The sequence below is a fragment of the Piliocolobus tephrosceles genome, chromosome 8 (assembly GCF_002776525.5).
Source record: "Piliocolobus tephrosceles isolate RC106 chromosome 8, ASM277652v3, whole genome shotgun sequence".
NCBI classification, from domain to species: domain Eukaryota; kingdom Metazoa; phylum Chordata; class Mammalia; order Primates; family Cercopithecidae; genus Piliocolobus; species Piliocolobus tephrosceles.
In genome coordinates, this window is record NC_045441.1 from 119703972 (window position 1) to 119722940 (window position 18969).

Consider the following 18969-nt stretch of genomic DNA (forward strand, 5'->3'; position numbering starts at 1 on the left):
GACAACATGGTGAAACCCTGTCTCCACTAAAAATACAAAAAATTAGCTGGTCGTGGTGGTGGGTGCCTGTAATCCCAGCTACGTAGGAGGCTGAGGCAGGAGAATTGCTTGAACCTGGGAGGGGGAGGTTGCAGTGAGCCGAGATCAAGCCATTGCACTCTAGCCTGGGCAACAAGAATGAAACTCCATCTCAAAAAAAAAAAAAAAAGAAACATGTAAGAATAGCCAGGAAAACAATAAAAATAAAGAACTATGATGGAGGGCTAAGCATCCTACAAAGCTTCTATATTTAGAACAGAGTGTAGCAGTAGTATATGAACAAACAGACCAATATATAAGTAGAATAGACACTCTAGACACAAACTCAAGTACGTATGCAACTTTTTTGAGTTTGTATGAACATACAAACTCAGGTACATATGATAAAGATGATGTCTCAAATTACTGGGGCAAAGATGGTCTTAAAAATTTTCTTTCAGCTTTCCCCTAATTGTCTATAGAAAAAATTAAAATAACTTTTTTTGAGTTAAGGTAATATGGTTTGGATCTGTGTCCCCACCCAAATCTCATGTTGAATTGTAACTGCCAATGTTGGAGGTGGGGCCTAGTGGGAGGTGACTGGATTATGGGGACAGATTTCCCTGCTTGTGCTGTTCTCGTGATAGTAAGTTCTTGTGAGATCTGGTCATTTAGAAGTGTGTGACACCCCTCCACACCCGCCTTGGTCATGCTTCTGCCTTGTAAGACATCTGCTCCTGTTTTGCCTTCCACCATGAGTAAAAACTCCCTGAGGCTGCCCCAGAAGCAGACGCTGCCATGCTTCCTGTTCAGCCTGCAGAACTGTAAGCCAATTAAAGCTCTTTTCTTTATAAATTACCCAGTCTCAGGTGTTTCTTTATATATAGTAGTGCGACGACAGACTAATACACAAGATCTTGCTCTGTTGCCCATGACAGAGTACAGTGGCATCATCAAAGCTCACTGCAGCTCCAACCTCCCAGGCTCAAGCGATCCTCCCATCTCAGCCTCCCAAGTAACTGGGATTATAGGTGTACACCACCATGTCTGACTAATTTTTGTATTTTTTTTGTAGAGACAGGGTCTCACTATGTTGCCCAGGCTGGTCTTGAACTCCTGCACTCAAGCATGCCCCTGCCTCGGCCTCCCAAAGTCTTGGGATTCAAGGTGTGAGCCACCACACCTGGCCTTAAATAAAATTTTGGGGGGCAACTACCTGGGTAGTCAATGGAAAAGGATAAGATTGAATCTGTTCATAGCATATATAACAAAAAAAATTCAACAGACCAGAGATCTAAATGTAAAATACAAAACTACAAATGTATTAGAAGAGAACATGAGTGAATTACTCTATACTTTGAAGGGAATATAATTTTTAATTATGACTCAAAGTCAAATAAAATAAAAGGCTGGTAAATATGACTACCTAAAAAAAATTAACACTTTTGCATGACAACAGACATCATAAGAAAAGTTAAATGACAAACTGGTAGAAAATACTCGTAACATCTTTCACAGATAAAGAGCTAATATCCTGAATATACAAAAAAATTAAGGAAACAAAAGACTAAAAATCCTATAGAAAGTAGGGAAAATGCAGCTAGGCATGGTGGTTCATGCCTATAATCCCAGCACTTCAGGAGGCTGAGGTGGGTGAACAGCTTGAGCTCAGGAGTTCAAGACCAGCCTGGGCAATCAATCCTTTTGCCTTTCTCCCAATGGTGAAACCCTGTCTCTACAAAAAATGCAAAATTAGTCAGGCATGGTGGCCTGCCCCTGTAGTCTCAGCTACTTGGGAAGCTAAGGCAGGAGGATCACCTGAGCCCAGGGAGGTTGAGGCTGCAATGAGCTATGATAATGCAACTGTACTCCAGCCTGGGTGACACAGTGAGATCCTGTCTCATAAAAAAAAAAAAAAAAAAAAAAAAAAAGATGGGAAGGGGAAAAATACAAAACCGAAAGCAAACTGAAACAAATCTATCTGTATTTCAAGAGATTTATATAACTGCACTGAAAACAAGGAAGAAATAACCCACTTAGTCAATATTCAACTATTCTGTGTGCAGATGTTAAAAGATCAATTATGAACTAGCAGTTCTTTCCATGCTACACATACATAAAATAATAATAATGACACATATATTATTCTTAATTCTTTATTATTTCATTTATACTTCACAATAACTCTATGAGGTAAGTACTATTATTATCTCCATTGTACAGCTAAGGAAGCTGAGGCAGTAAGAATTTATGTGACTCACCTGAGGTCACATATCTCATAAGTGGTAGAATCAGGATTTAAACCCAGGGATTTTGATTCTAAAGGTCATTCTCTTCACCACCACAAAGACTGCCTCCAAAACTTCTAACTCCTTTGCCTGACATTTTAAATTAGTCTTGTGCATAGCTGCAGCTACTGCCTGGCCAAGGAGGGACAGGGGAGATCTCAGTCTCACAGCATTCTGCTGCAGGGCAGTAGGTATTATGCTAAAAATGTTATCCTATGCATCATTAGGATACACATAGGATAAATTAGGATATGCATTAGGATAAATCTGCTATCCTATGCATCATTAGGACAATATCTACTGCCCTGCAGCAGGACGCCGTGAGACTGAGACGTGCGCAGACTGCTCTCCTCACCGCTTCCTGCCCACACTGGTTGCCATTTTGAGAGTTTAGCACTGGGCTGCGCCCTCTCCTCGACCTGAGTTAGGGCTGATGCAGTTGTAGCTGCTACTTGGCCAAGGAGGGCAGGGAAACCAGGCTATCCTACACATATCCAGGATCATACTCACTGCTCTGTAGCAGGGAGCTGTCAGACTGACGTGTGACCAGACCACACTTCTCACAGCTTCTTGCCCACACTGCATACCTGGGAGGAACCCCTCCCTCTCTGCTCCCTGGTCCATGGCACGATTTTGAGAGTTTAATGCTGGCTGTGCCCCACCTTGGGTTGAGTTCAAGTTGATGTGGCTGCAGCCACCACTTGGTCAAAGGAGGGACAGGAAAGCCAGGTTCTCCCACTCATAGTTAGGGCAATATCCAATGTTCTTCAATGGGCTGCTGTGAGACCAAGCCCCAAGCGGACCACACTCCCCATAGCTTCTTGCCCATGCTGCTCACCTGAAGGGTCCCCACCCTCTAGTCACAAGCCCACAGCTGGCACCATTTTGAGAGTTTAAAGCTGGGCTACGTTCCACCCTCAGGCTGAGTTTGAGATGATGTGGCTGCAGCTGTCACCCAACTGGGGGAGGGACATGGGATATAACAAGCTCTCCTAAACACACTTAGCATAATGCTCACCACCCTGCTACAGGCAGTTGTGGGACTGGAACCTAGCCTATCCAACCCATTGCAGCTTCTACCAACACCAACACAGACTGCTTGTGACCCTGTGGGTTGCTCCAACACCGCTAGTGCCCATCACCCACACCACACCAGCTGCCAGGGGCCGGAGAGCCCACTCGCACACTGGGCTCATTGCTCTCAGTATTTGTTTCTAGCAAAGCCACCTGGAGGCCCAGGGATAGCCCTCTAGTACCCACCAACACTGGAGCCAGTGTAAGCTGGGCCTAAAAACAGGCACACGTGATGCACTGCTGGCACTACTGGAGCCCGAAGACTATGTTTCTAGGTCCCCAGCTAAACTTCACCACAACCTCAACTAATGCCTGTACCCTAAGTCACGGAGGAATCAGATACCACTGACCCTGTGTACTGCTCAAGAGGTCACACACAAGATCCCACTACCACAGGCAGTCAAAATCAAAGTCAAGGTATCTTAATAACAAAATATATGTCTTTAGGAAAAAACTCACTCCTACAAAAGCAATTTGAAAAAACTGGAACAAGCAACTGCTACACCAGATGCACAAAACTGTCTGCTTGAATATACAGGTAAAGTTTGTTTTTTGAAAGTCTGGATGCATACTAAGTAGAGAGTAAATAGGGTTAGTTATACTACTTGATTGAGTATAAAGAAAGAATGAAGCAAACAATGTTTCTACTTTTATTCTTTTAACTGAAATTTATTTTTTTATCATCTCTGACATACTCTCACCAGTTCTATACAACCCTATTCTAGAAGTACTTTTTTAATTAGCCAAGAAAAATAAAGGAAAGGCATTTGGATTGGATATAAAGAAGTAAAAATGTTTCTATTCACAAATGGCATAATTATTTATATAGATAATCTCAAGGAATGTGTATAATGATGACTAGAACCAGTAAAGGTACTCAGCAAGGTTACAGGATACCAAGTTAATATGGAAAAGTATTTTTTTAAAGTTTTTCATTAGTAGTAAACAATAAAAAAATTTTAATAAAATATCAAAAGCATAAAATATTTAGATATAAATTTAACAAGAGACTTGCAAGACCTCTAGAGTAAACACTACAAAACACTGCTCAGAGAAATTAAAGAAGATCTAAAGGGAGAGATATACCATATTGATGAAATAGAAAAAATAATCTTAAATTAAGATGTCAGTCCTCCCCAGACTGATTTAGAGATTCAACACAATCCTAGTCATAATCCTAGTAGGCTTTGTTTAGTAGAAATTGATAAACTAGTCCTAAATTTCATAGGAAATGCAAAGGAACCAGAATATTAAAAAAGAAAAAGTTGGAAGACCACACTACTTGACATTTAAGAGGTACCATAATGCTACATTAATCAGTATTAGTGTGGTAATGGTACTGGATTGACAAACGGTTCAGTAACATGATAAGAAGCCCAAAAATATACCTCAAACTATATGGGTATTTGCTTTGTAGACAAAGGTGCCAAAGCACTCCAACAGAAAAAAGGAAGTCTTTCCAACGAATTATGGTAGAATACAGTAGAGAGCGGTATGGAAAAAATACTGAACTTACCAAACAAACAGTAATTCAACTTGGATCACTGCCTAAAATGTAAAATCTAAAACCATAAAGCATTTAGCCTAAAGCATGAGAAAATAAGTAGATAAAGGTTTCTTAGGGAACAGTAATAACTATGAAAGAAAAAAATTGATAAATTAGACTTCATAAAAATTTAAAACTTCTGCTTCTCAAATGACACTGTTAAGAAAATAAATAGGCAGCCAACAGACTGGGAGAAAACATGATCATGTTTAAACTCTTACCTTGAACTCATCTGAGATTTCAGACACAAAAGAAGATATCTGCTTCATGAGCCTGTCCACACTGCTCTCACTTCCTGTTTTGAGGAGTGTAGTAATGGCTAAGGTAGCAATGCTTCTGTTTGAGTCTGTGATTAAGTTTTCTAAGTCCAGATTGCAGGCAGTAACAGCAGAGGGGTGCTTCATTGCCACCTTGTAGAAGGGTAAGAAAAAAAATTACGCAAATTGCTTTTGATAAAGGCCAGAACTTAAATTTTAATTGAGGTAAGTGCAATCCAAAGAGGACAGGGTAAGTTAAAAGTCATTGTTTCAAAAAGAATGGCTCCAGTTAACAAGGTATATCTTTTAATAAATGATCAACGGCCAGAGTATAGCATCGTACTCTCTTTTGTTAGAGAGTAACCTTTAACGTAACCAATAACCTTTCTAACATTACCATTTTTAAAAAATTATAACTGGCCTGTATTTCCTTATAGTACACGTGTTCGTATATGTCTATTAGATGTTAGGAGCACTGAGAACGGGATCTAGCATAGTAGACAGTGCTCGACAAAGACTGTTAATATCTTAGCACTTAAAAAATACTTCTGCATTTCAACACGCAAACTCCAGCCAAACTGCATTATCTATGGTTACTACATAGTCGGCCATTCTCCTGTGTCCTTGTTTTTGCTGATGTTGTTCCATCTTTTTGTGTATCCCAGTATTGGTATAGAATCCCTTACCCACAATTTGGAAAATCTGAAAAAACTCTGGAAAGCGAGGCATTGGGATGAAAATTTCTTTAACAGCAAAACATGACCCAAACTAATGTGAAACTCTTTAATTGTTAATTTGTACCACTTGACAAGAATAGTCCTATGTTTTGTGCAAAAATATTAAGGTGTTTTAATGGTGGGATGCTGCCCCAGGCCCACTGGGGTTAGTAAATAAGATATAACACCATATAACCTTTCTAAAAGTTATCTAAAAGCAAATTCTGAGACACATCTGGCCCCAAGATTAGAGATGAGGGATTGTGGACCTGTATCAGCTCTTTAAAAACAATTTAGGCCCTGGTGGTTCACACCTATAATCCCAGCACTCTGGGAGGACAACGTGGGCAGATGACCTGAGGTCAGGAGTTCAAGACCAGCCTGGCCAACATGGCGAAATCCTGACTCTACTAAAAATACAAAAATTCACTGGGCATGGTGGCAGGTACCTGTGATCCCTGCTACTTGGGAGGCTGGGGCATGAGAATTGCTTGAACCCAGGACGTGGAGGTTTCAGTGTGCCGAGATCACGCCTCTGCACTCCAGCCTGGGAGACAAAGTGAGACTCTGTCTCCAAAATAAATAAATTAATTAAAAACAATTTAAATTGTTGTTCTATAAAGGTTTATTCCATGGCTGCTCTAAACTTCTCTTTTCTTCAATTGTTTACACAATTAATTTATAATTATGTACTGCCTATGACAAGTCTTCTACTACATTTAACTTTCATTTACATTTTCTATGCTTATTTAATTTATTCTGTGTTTCTGTATTATATCCTCTAAATCTATACTGTCTAATAATGTAGCCGACAGCAACATGTGACTACTAAGCATCTGAAAGGTGGCTAATCCAAATTGAGTATGCTGTAAATGTAAATATACTGAAGGTCAAAAACTTGAGATATGTAACAATATCTATTACATGTTGAGATGACATATTATGATAAAATATACTATTAAAATTAATTTTACCGTAAAAACTTTAATGTGGTTATTATAAAATTTAAAATTATATATGTGATTCACATTGGGTTTCTACTGGACAGGGCTGCTGCAGACCAGCACTGTGCAAGAGCACTTCCTTCAACGACAGAAATGTTCAAGATCTGCACTGTCCAACAGCCACTGACCACATGTGGCTGTGAGTACAAGAAGTATGACTCATGTGACTGAGGATTGAATTTTTTATTTTATTTTAATTAATTTAAATTGAAATAGCCACTGATGGCTAATGGCCACCATACTGGACAGTGTGGCTTTTGAATATAAAATGCTTAAAAGTCAGAATGAGTGATAATCTTCAGCTAAATAATAATAAAAATGGGCATCCCCAAGGCCCCAAATATAAGTGAAGTGTTGTAGAGGTGAAGCCCATGAATCATATATACTAACCTTGGAGAGAAAACCAAATGCTTCACATTTAATGTTTCTCAATTAGATACTGATATAAGTCAACAGTTAGCAAAGAAACACCTACCTTGTTCAAAGTCCTCACAGCTGCATATCTCAAGGCTGGCTTAGGAGAACTACAGAAAAGCTGAAGAACTAAAAAATAATAATAATATATAATATTACATATATATACTGTGAATACTCCTGGCTTAGGAGAACTACCGAAAAGTTGAAGAACTAAAATACAGATGTAGATATAGTGAATATTACCTATATATGCTGTGAATATTCCTCATCTCATCATATACCATATAGCTGAAAATATAGTACATAATGAATCACATTCAAAATATGCATAGATTTTATCACAGCATAAAAAATTTACATGAAAAATATAAATTTATCAAAATAGAAAAAGCACTTTTGGGGTTCCTGTAGTCCCAGCTACTCGGGAGGCTGAGGCAGGAGAATGGGGTGAACCTGGGAGGCAGAGCTTGCAGTGAGCCAAGCTATCGCACCACTGCACTCCAGCCTGGGCGACAGAGTGAGACTCCGTCTCAAAAAAAAAAAAAAAAAGAAAAAGAAAAAGCACTTTTGGTCACTTATAAAAACTTTAATAGGAAACAAAGTTTGCTCTTCTTTTTAAAAAATTAGCATACCCATTAATACTTGAACTTAAATGGTAGAAATATTGACAGTTCTGAAAACAAATGGGCTTTTTAAACACCAAGGAAAACTGTAAAATGTTTTCAAAAGTTTCATATGAGGAAATAAAAACTTTTAAAAAAAGCAATAAAGAATTATTATTAATAAACTACATATATATAAATAAAATTCTTTCAGAAGTTTTATATACATAAATAGAAACATTAAAAAAAGAAGTAATAAAGTAAGGAACAACTAAAATAAACTATTTACATATAAGCTATCAGAATGCAAAGGCTATATATACACAGAGCTAGCGTTCAAAAAACAGTCTTAACACCTATTCTGCAGACCTATGAAACTTAAAGCAAAAACTTAGGAACATAAGCAAAAGCCAGTCATCAAATATAAAACAAACCTGAAACAGCAGGTGCCAACTCTCTTGCAGTGCAGTTAGGAAGATGGATGATAGCTGAAGCAGCTTCATAAATAACCATTTCATGTTTATTTCGCAAGCAACTCTCAATGAAACCAAACAGTGGACTTTCATGGCTGCCAATAAATATTTATAGGCTATTACACAGATATCAAATAGACTGGCAATATGCATAGGGATTAAAAGCACAGGCAGATTGAGAGGCACTTCTGGAATGGTGGATGAGGGATTTCTAAAAATTCATTTCTCCACAAAACAATTAGACAACTGGCAAAATTGTCAAAATTAACTTTTTCAGAACTCCAAAATTTAATCAAAGATTTGTGACAATCCTGAACATCTATTTAAGAAAAGTAGCTGAATCTTAGTAAGAATGCTGAGCTTTCTGGTGTTTCAACCTGCCTCATTCTCAATTTCCATGTACCTCTTCCCAGTTCCATAGTAGCCTTGGAAACCAGCAGCCTCAGAACCACAGTAACTGTGAATGCCAGCAGCCAGGCTACAAAAGAAGCTCTCGGCCAAAACCTCATGCCCAGAGAAGTGTCACTATGTGACCTGTCTGGTGCCCCTAGAAAAGCCCTATTCACAGGCTAATCTTTATTTCACCTGACTCAAGAGCTCATTCAGTGTGAAAAGCCCTATGCCCAGGGAGTTTGTCCAAAAAAATCAGTAGTATTTGGTTAATCTTGCAGCTGCCAGAAGCAGCAATTTTAGGAGAGGCAAACAAGAGACTGGCCAAAAAACTTAAAAGGAAAATTTGGGAAATGAGATGTCCTTAGAGGGCTTTGAAAATTTCTAAAATACTACTGGGGATATAGAAGGCCATGTGCGTGTGGAGGGCTAAGCAAATACCCACTAAAGACCTGACAGAGCTCCATTCTCTAACTTTTCCTTGACTCTGAGACTCTGCACAAAGCAAGAAGTGAAGGCTAAGGCAGAGCTGTGAACTGCTGGGGCGTGGAAAGCATGCCCCAACATACACAGCACCCCTTGGAAAATGATGGGAGACATGCTGGTTTAAAGCATTTAAGAAAATCTGTCAAATCGCTATTTGTGACTCAGATATTCAAACAAAGACTTCAGTGTCTATACAAGATACAGATTAAAGACTACAGAAATAGTCCAGGAAGGTCACAAACAACAACAAAAACAACAAACCCCAGGGATAGGAGAAGGGAAAAGTCTGATTACCAGTGCTGTCACATTATAATATTTAAAATATAATGTTTTTGACAAAATAATTATGAGACACACAAAGAAATAGTTAAGTATGACCCATCTGTGGGGAAAAAAAAGTAGTCAATAAAATTTATTCCTGAGGAAGCCCAGATGTTGAACTTACTAGGCAAAAACTTTAAGTCAGCTAATATAAATATGTCCAAAAAACTAAAGGAAATCATATTTAAATTAAAGGGAAGTATAACAAGGATGTCTTATGAAAGACAGACTACCAATAAAGAGATAGAAATGATTTTTTTTTTTGTTTAAGAAACCAAATAGAAATCCTAGATTTGGAAAGTGCAATGACTGGAATGAGAAATTCGCCAGAAAAGTTCAATAGCAGACTTGTGCAGGCAGATGAAAAAATAAGAAAACTTGTAGATCTACTGAGATAAACCAGCTGATGAAAATAAAAAAAGAAGGAAAAAAAATGAACAGTGCTTTGGAGACCTGTGTAACATGATCAAGGGTACCCACATTTGGATGATAGGAGTTTTCACAGGAAAAGAGAGACACAAAGGGGAAAATGAACATAAGAAGAAACTATGGCTGAAAACCTCACAAGTTTGATTAAAAACAAACAAACAAACAAACAAACAAAACACATTAATTTATGGACCCAAGAGGCTCAAAAAGTCTCAAGCCGAATAAATACAAAAATATTCACATATATATACATCAGAGTGAAACTGTTGAAAGCATAAAAATAGTCATTCTGACTGGTGTAAAATGGTATCTCATTGTGGTTTTGATTTGTATTTCTCTAATGATTAGTGATGTTGACCATTTTTTAATATGCTTGATACCATCTCGTACCAGTCAGAATAGCTATTATTAAAAAGTCAAAAAATAACAGATGCTGGTGAGGTTGCAGATAAAAGAGAATGCTTATACACTGCTGTTGGGAATGCAAATTAGTTCAGCCACTGTGGAAAGCAATTTGGAGATTTCTCAAGAACTTAAAACAGAACTACCATTTGATCCAGCAATCCCATTACTAAATACAAACCCAAAGGAATATGAATTGCTCTTGTTAGGTTTTGATGTGAAGGCGAGGGTTAAAGAAAGACTGAGAGAGAGTTGGCAGCTCTACAGCAATGCAGGTTTTATGTCCAGCATAAGATCTGCAGAGGCAGGGCACCAACTTAATGCCAGGGCCCACCTCTCCTTATAGGCTGGGGCAATTTTAGGCCTGGGAGGGAGGGGTCTGAGGGATATGGCTTGCTGCCTGGGAGGATGTTGATAAGATGTTCCCATGATGAGGCGGTTTGGCCCTTGATGTGGCAGGATGTGACAGTGATGTTCCTTGGACTTTTTCCCAGCAGAATGTGATAAGAAAGTCAGGCAATCGGGCAGGATGTTTCTCACAGCCCAATCCCCCAAGGAATGTTTCACTTTGATCAAGGTCTGTGAAATGACAGGCGGCTTACAAAATGGTACAGTTTGGACTAACAGTTCTACCATAAAGACACATGCCCTCATATGTTCATTGCACCACTACACACAATAGAAAAGACATGGAATCAACCTAGATACCCATTAACAGTGGACTGGATGAAGAAAATATACTACATATACACCATGGAATACTATGTAGCCATAAAAATGAATGAGATTACGTCCATTGCAGCAACATGGATGGAGCTGAAGGCCATTATCCTAAGCAAATTAACATGGGGACAGAAAACCAAATACTGCATGTTTTCACTTATAAGGGGAGCTAAATATTGAGTGCACATGGGCACAAAGAAGGGAACAATAGGCACTGGAGCCCACTTGAGGGTGTAGGGTGGGAAAGGATGAGGATAAAAAAACTACCAACTGGGTGGTATATGCTCACCACCTTGGTGACAAAATAATCTATACACCAAACCCCCATGACATGCAATTTACCTGTATAACAAACCTGCATGTGCACCCCCGAACCTAAAATAAAAGTTGGAAAGAAAAAATAATAATAAATAAATATATAAACAACAAAGAAAACATAAGATCAAGGTAAAATCTTGACAGCAGCAAGAAAAAAACTACTTATCACACTGTACAGGGAAAAAAATCAGTATGATTAATAGCTGATTTCTCATCTGAAACAATGGAAGACAGAGACAGTAAAATGTCATATTCAAAGTGCTAAAATGAAAAAACAAGAATTCTATAATCCAACAAAACTATCCTCCAAAAATGAAAGCTAAAAATGACATTCCCAGATAAGCAAAGGCTGAGAAAATTCATTGCTAACAGACTTGCTTTGTAAAAATACTAAAAGAAGAACAGACTGAAAGATTGTAGACAGTGACATGAATAATCAGGGAGAAATAAACAGCATCAGAAAGTGTAAATATATTAATTGGTATGAAAGATTCTACAATTTTTCTCAATTCTTAACTTTTGAAGAACATAAAATTTGTATAAAGCAATAACTATAACACTATATTGTCGAGTTCTTAACATATACACAGATAACACACATGCCAATAACAGCAAATAGGAGGGAAGGAACAGAACTATATTGGAGCAAAGATTTTAAATTTTACTGAAATTAAGTTAGTATTATCTGAGGTAGAATGTGGTAAATTAAAATGCTTACTATCATTCCTAGAAATTATGAAAAAACTTTTTTTAAAAGCTAAATTATTGATGAAGGTATTAAAATGATATGCTAAACATTGTTTAACTCAAACGCAATCAAAGAAGAAAAGAGAAACAAAAAAGACAGGAGATTTACACAGAACAAATAGCCAAATGGCAAAGGTAAACCCAACAATAATTATATTAAATTTGAATTGTCTAAATACTCCAACTAAAAGACAAACTGCTAGACAGGTTTAAAAAGCAAGATCCAACTACATGATGTCTAACAGAAACACTTTAGATTCAAAGACACAGACAGGATGAAATTAAAAAGACAGGAAAATGTATGCCATGCAAACAAAACTGTAAGAGATCACGAACACCTACATTAATAGCAGACAAAATAAGAGTTTAAGACAAAAATGTTATGCAACAAGGAGAGACATTTCACAATGTTAAAGAGATGAATGCATCAGGAAGATTTAACAATGATAAACATACTCATGCAATAGAACCACAAAACACATAAAGCAAAACTTGACAAAAGGAAAGAGAAATTTGTAATTTAAAAATAATAGGCCGGGAGCTGTGGCTCACGATGTAATCCCGGCACTTTGGGAGGCAAGGCAGGCAGATCACCTGAGGTCAGGTGCTCGAGACCAGCCTGGCCAACATGGCGAAACCCTGTCTCTACTAAAAATACAAAAATTAGCCAGGCATGGTGGCATGTGCCTGTAATCCCAGCTACTTGGGAGGCAGAGGCAGGAGAATTGCTTGAACCTGGGAGGTGGAGGTTGTAGCGAGCTGAGATCGTATCACTGCACTCCAGTTTGGGCAACAGAGTGAGACTCTGTCTCAAAATAAATAAATAAAAATAACCGTTGAGGGACAAGATCTCAACTCTGCTCACAGCTGCCTGGATATAAACTCGATGGTATTAGTAGGGCATGGTGGGAGAGAGACTGGCCTTGTTGGCTGTGTGGTAGCTGGGTTAGACCTGTCACTGGCAGCTTTCCCCCACTTTCATGGTAACCTGTATGTTGCAGCAGAAGCACCATAATCCCCCTGGGAACATAACTCCATGGGCCTGAGAACCATACCCCCATCTCCCACACCAGCTGCAGCAAGCCCCACACAAGGACAGTCTGAGCTCAGACATGCCTAACCCTGCCCCCTGCTGATGGTCTTTCCCTACCTGCCCTGGTAGCTGAAGACAAAAAGCATAATCTCTTGGGAGCTCTATGGCCCCAACCATCCCTTGAGAAACCCAAATATGTATCCAAGTGACCTCAGAGCAAGCTTGTATTCCCTCTATACTACTGCAGCTGATGCTCTCTTGAAAGCGCCACCTCCTGGCTGGAGGCCAATCAATTCAAGACACTGCAGCAACTAATAAAAGAACAACCATGACCCAAGAAAACAGAAAACAGCAGCTAATTCAACCGCCTATAACATCCTGGCTAACCAGAGGTCCAGAGTCAGTACACACGACAACCGTACTGCTAGTACAACCAGCATTCGAGAAAACCAGGACACTAAACAAAACTACAACCAAGGACCCTCACAGAGTCCCCTTCACTCCCTTCACAACTTCTGGAAATGAAAGACACATTTACAGAAATGACAAATACACTGGAAAGTTTCAATAACAGAATCGAACAAGTAGAAGAAAAAAATTCAGAGCTCAAAGACAAGGCTTTCAAATTAACCCAATCCAACAAGGACAAGGAAAAAATAATTAAAAAAAAAACAAAAACAAAAAAAACCCACACACAACAAAACAAATGCACAAAGCCTCCAAGAAGTTTGGGATTATGCTAAATGACCAAACCTAAGAATAACTGATGTTTCCAAAGAAGAAGATAAATCTAAAAGTTTGGAAAACTTATTTGAAGGAATAATTAATGAAAACTTGCCGGGCCTTGCAACAGACCTAGACATCCAAACACAAGAAGCTCAAAGAACACCAGGAAAATTCATCACAAAAAGATAATCACCTAGGCACTTAGTCATCACATTATTTAAAATCAAGATGAAGGAAAGAATCTTAAGAGCTGTGAGGCACAAGCATCAGGTAAGCTATAAAGAAAAATCTACCAGATTAACAGCAGATTTCTCAGCAGAAACCCTACAAACTAGAAGGGACTGGAGTCCTATCGATAGCCTCCTTAAACAAAATAATTATCAGCGAAGAATTTTGTATCCAGTGAAACTAAGCTTCATAAATGAAGGAAAGATAAAGTTTTTTTCAGACAAACAGATGCTGAGAGAATTCACCATTACCAAGTCAGCACTACAAGAACTGCTAAAAGGAATTCTAAATCTTGAAACAAAACCTTGAAATACACCACAATAGAACCTCCTTAAAGAAAAAATCTCACAGGGTCTATAAAACAATAACACAATGAAAAATACAAAAACAAGGTACAACTAGCATGATGAAGAGAATAGTATCTCACTCACATCTCAGTAATAACACTGAATGTAAAAGGGCCGGGTGTAGTGGCTCACGCCTGTAATCCCAGTACTGTGGGAGGCCGAGGCGGGCATATCATGAGGTCAGGAGTTTGAGAACAGCCTGGCCAACATGGTGAAACCTCGTCTATACTAAAAATACAAAAATTAGCTGGGCATGGTGGTGGGCGCCTGTAGTCCCAGCTACTCGGGAGGCTGACACAGGAGAATCACTTGAACCTGGGAGACGGAGGTTGTGGTGAGCTGAGATAGTGCTATTGCACTCCAGCCTGGGCAACAAGAGTGAAACTCTGTTTCAAAAAAAAAAAAAGAATCCACAAACCAAGTCTGCTGTCTTAAAGAGACTCACCTAACGCATAGGACTCACATAAACTTAAGGTAAAGGGGTGGAAAAAGGTATTCCATGCAAACGGACACCAAAAGTGAGCAGGAGTAACTATTATATCAGACAAAACGGACTTTAAAGCAACAACAGTTTCAAAAGTAAAGAGGGACATTATATAATGTTAAAAGCACTAGTCCAACAGGAAAATATCACAATCCTAAATATATATGCACCTAACACTGGAGCTCCCAAATTTATAAAACAACTACTACTAGACCTAAGAAATGAGACAGACGGCAACACAATAATAGTAGGGGACTTCAATATTCCACTGACAGCACTAGACAGGTCATCAAGATAGAAAGTCAAAAAAGAAACAATAGACTTAAACTATACCCTAGAACAAATGAACTTAACAGATATTTACAGAACATTCTACCCAACAACTGCAGAATATACATTCTATTCATTAGCACATGGAACATTCTCCAAGATAAACTGTATGACAGGCCACAAAACAAGTCTCAATAAATTTAAGAAAGTCAAAATTATACCAAGTACTCTCCTAGACCACAGCCGAATAAAATCGGAAATAAACTCCAAAAGGAACCTTGAAAACCATGCAAATACATGGAAATTAAATAATCTGCTCCTGAATGTTTGTTGGGTCATCAATGAAATCAAGATGGAAATTTAAAAATCCTTTGAACTGAACAATAATAGTGTATGCAGACCTCTGAGATACAGCAAAAAAGGTGCTAAGACAAAAGTTCATACTACTAAATGCCTACATTAAAAAGTCTGAAAGACCACAAGTAGATAATCTAAGGTCAAACCTTCAGTAACTAGAGAAACAAGAACAAACCAATCCTAAACTCAGCAAGAGAAAAGAAATAACCAAGATCAGAGCACAATTAAATGAAACTGAAACAACAACAACAACAACAAAAATACAAAAGAGAAATGAAACAAAAAGCTAGTTCTCTGAAGATAAACAAAATTGATAGACCATCAGCAAGATTAACCAAGAAGAGAGAAGATCCAAGTAAGTTCAATTAAAAAGGAGTCGGGGGATACTAAAACCAATACTACAGAAATACAAAAGATCATTCAAGGCTACTATGAACACCTTTATACATACAAACTGGAAAATCTACAGGTGATGGATAAATTCCTGGAAATACACAAACCCTCCCAGATTAAACCAGGAGGAAATGGAAACTCTGAACAGACCAATAACAAGCAGCGAGACTGAAATGGAATAAAAAAGTTGCCAACAAAAAAAAGTCCAGGACCAGATAAACTGACAGCTGAATTATATCAGACATTCAAAGAACAACTGGTACCAATCCTATTGAAACTATTCCAAAAGATAGAGAAAGAGTGAATCATCCCTAAATGATTCTCAGAAGCCAGTATAACCCTAATACCGAAACCAGGAAAGGTCTTAACAAAAACAGAAAACTACAGACCAATATCCCTGATGAACTCAGACGCAAATTTCCTCAACAAAATATAGCTAACCAAATTCAACAGCATATCAAAAAGATAATCCACCATGACCAAGTGAGTTTCATATCAGGGATGCAGGGATGGTTTAACATACGCATGTCTATAAATGTGATACACCACATAAACAGAATTAAAAACAAAAATCACATCATCATCTCAGTGGTTCCCAAAAAAGCATTCGACAAAATCCAGCATACCTTTATGATTAAAACCCTTAGCAAAATTAGCACAGAGGGGATGTACCTTAAAGTAATAAAATCCATCTATGACAAACCCATAGTCGACATTATACTAAATAGGAAAAAGCTGAAAGCATTCCCAAGAACTGGAACAAGACAAGGATGCCCACTTTCATCACTTCTATTCAACATAGTGCTGGAAGTCCTAGCCAGAGCAATCAGACAAGAGAAAGAAATAAAGGGCATCCAAATTGGTAAAGAGGAAATTAAACTGTTGCTGTTCACTGATGATATGATTGTCTACCTAGAAAACCCTAAAAACTCATCCAAAAAGCTCCTAGATCTGATAAATGAATTCAGTTTTTCAGGTTACAAAATCAATGTATACAAATCAGTAGCACAGCTATACAGCAACAGTGAGCAAGCAGAGAATCACATCAAGAACTCAACCCCTTTTACAGCAGCTGCAATAAAATAAAATACTTAGGAATATACCTAACCAAGGAGGTGAAAGACCTCTACAAAGAAAACTACAAAATACTGCTGAAAGAAATCATACATGACACAAACAAATGAAAACACCTCTGATGCTCATGGATGAGTAGAATATTGTGAAAATGGTCACACTGCCAAAAGCAATCTACAAATTCAATGTAATTTCCATCAAAATACCACCATCATTCTTCACAGAACCACACACAAAAAAATCTTAAAATTCATATGGAACCAAAACAGAGCCCATACAGCCAAAGGAAGACTAAGCAAAAAGAACAAATCTGGAGACACCACATTACCTGACTTCAAATTATACTATAAAGCAACAGTCACCACAACAGCATGGCACTGGTACAAAAACTGGCAAACAGACCAACGTAAAAGAATAAAGAACCCAGAAATAAACCCAAATATTACAGCCAACTGATCTTCGACAAAGAAAACAAAACATAAAGTGGGGAAAGGACACCCTATTCAACAAATGATGCTGGGATAATTGGCTAGCCACATGTAGGATCCTCATCTCTCACCTTATATAAAAATCAACTCAAGATGGATCAAAGACTTAAATCTAAGACCTGAAACCATTAAATTTCTAAAAGATAACACTGGAAAAACCCTTCTACACATTTGCTTAGGCAAAGACTTCATGACCAAGAACCCAAATGCAAGAAAAGCAAAGATAAATAGATGGGATTTAATTAAACTAAAAAGCTTCTGTATAGCAAAAGAAATAATCAGCATAGTAAACAGACAACTCACAGAGTGGGAGAAAAGCTTTGCAAACTATGCATCTGATAAAGGACTGATATCTAGAACCTACAAGGACCTAAAACAAATCAGCAAGAAAAAAAACAAACAATCCCATCAAAAAGTGGGTTAAGGACATGAATAGACAATTCTTATAAGAAGATATACAAATGGCCAACAAACATATGAAAAAAATGCTCAACATCACTAATGATCAGGGAAATGCAAATTAAAACCACAATGTGATACCACCTTACTCCTGCAAGAATGGCCATAATTTAAAAATGAAAAGATAGATGTTGGCATGGATGTGGTGAAAAGGGAACACTTTTACACTGCTGGTGGGAATGTGAACTAGTACAACCACTATGGAAAACAGTGTGGCGATTACTTAACTAAAAGTAGATTTACCATTATCCAGCAAACCCACTACTGAGTATCTACCCAGAGGAAAAAAAGTCATTATATGAAATAGGCACTTGCACACGCATGTTTATAGCAGCACAATTCACAATTGCAAAAATATGGAAGCAGCCCAAATGCCCATCAATCAATAGTGAATAAAGAAAATGTGCACTCTCTCTCTCTCTTCAGCCATTAAAAGGAAAGAAATAATGGCATTTGCAGCAACCAGGATGCAGCTGGAGACCATTATTCTTTGTGTGTGTGTGTGTGTGTGTGTGTGTGTGTGTGTGTGTGTGTGTGTTACAAATTTCTTTCTTTTTTTTTATGATTATACTTTAAGTTCTAGGGTACATGTGCAAAAGGTGCAGGTTTGTTACATATATACATGTGCCATGTTGGTGTGCTGCACCCATTAACTCATCATTTACATTAGGCATATTCCTAATGCTATCCCTCCCCCCTCCCCCAACCCCATGTCAGGCCCCAGTGTGTGATGTTCCTCACCCTGTGTCCAAGTGATCTCATTGTTCAGTTCCCACCTATGAGTGAGAACATGCAGTGTTTGGTTTTCTGTCCTTGCGATAGTTTGCTCAGAATGATGGCTTCCAGCTTCACTCATGTCCCTACAAAGGACATGAACTCATCCTTTTTTATGGCTGCAT

General features: G+C 38.1%; 1 protein-coding gene across 2 annotated transcripts in view; it reads right to left on the minus strand.

The window, feature by feature from the left end:
- Positions 1-18969, minus strand: part of COPG2 (COPI coat complex subunit gamma 2) — a 151458-nt gene that overhangs the window by 32747 nt on the left and 99742 nt on the right. For both annotated transcript variants that reach the window (XM_023207842.1, XM_023207843.1), the window contains 3 exons: positions 8357-8490; positions 7379-7446; positions 5148-5336 (listed from right to left, as the gene is read on the minus strand). In XM_023207842.1, coding sequence (XP_023063610.1) covers positions 5148-5336; positions 7379-7446; positions 8357-8490 — 391 coding nt within the window. The remainder of the gene's footprint in view (positions 1-5147; positions 5337-7378; positions 7447-8356; positions 8491-18969) is intronic.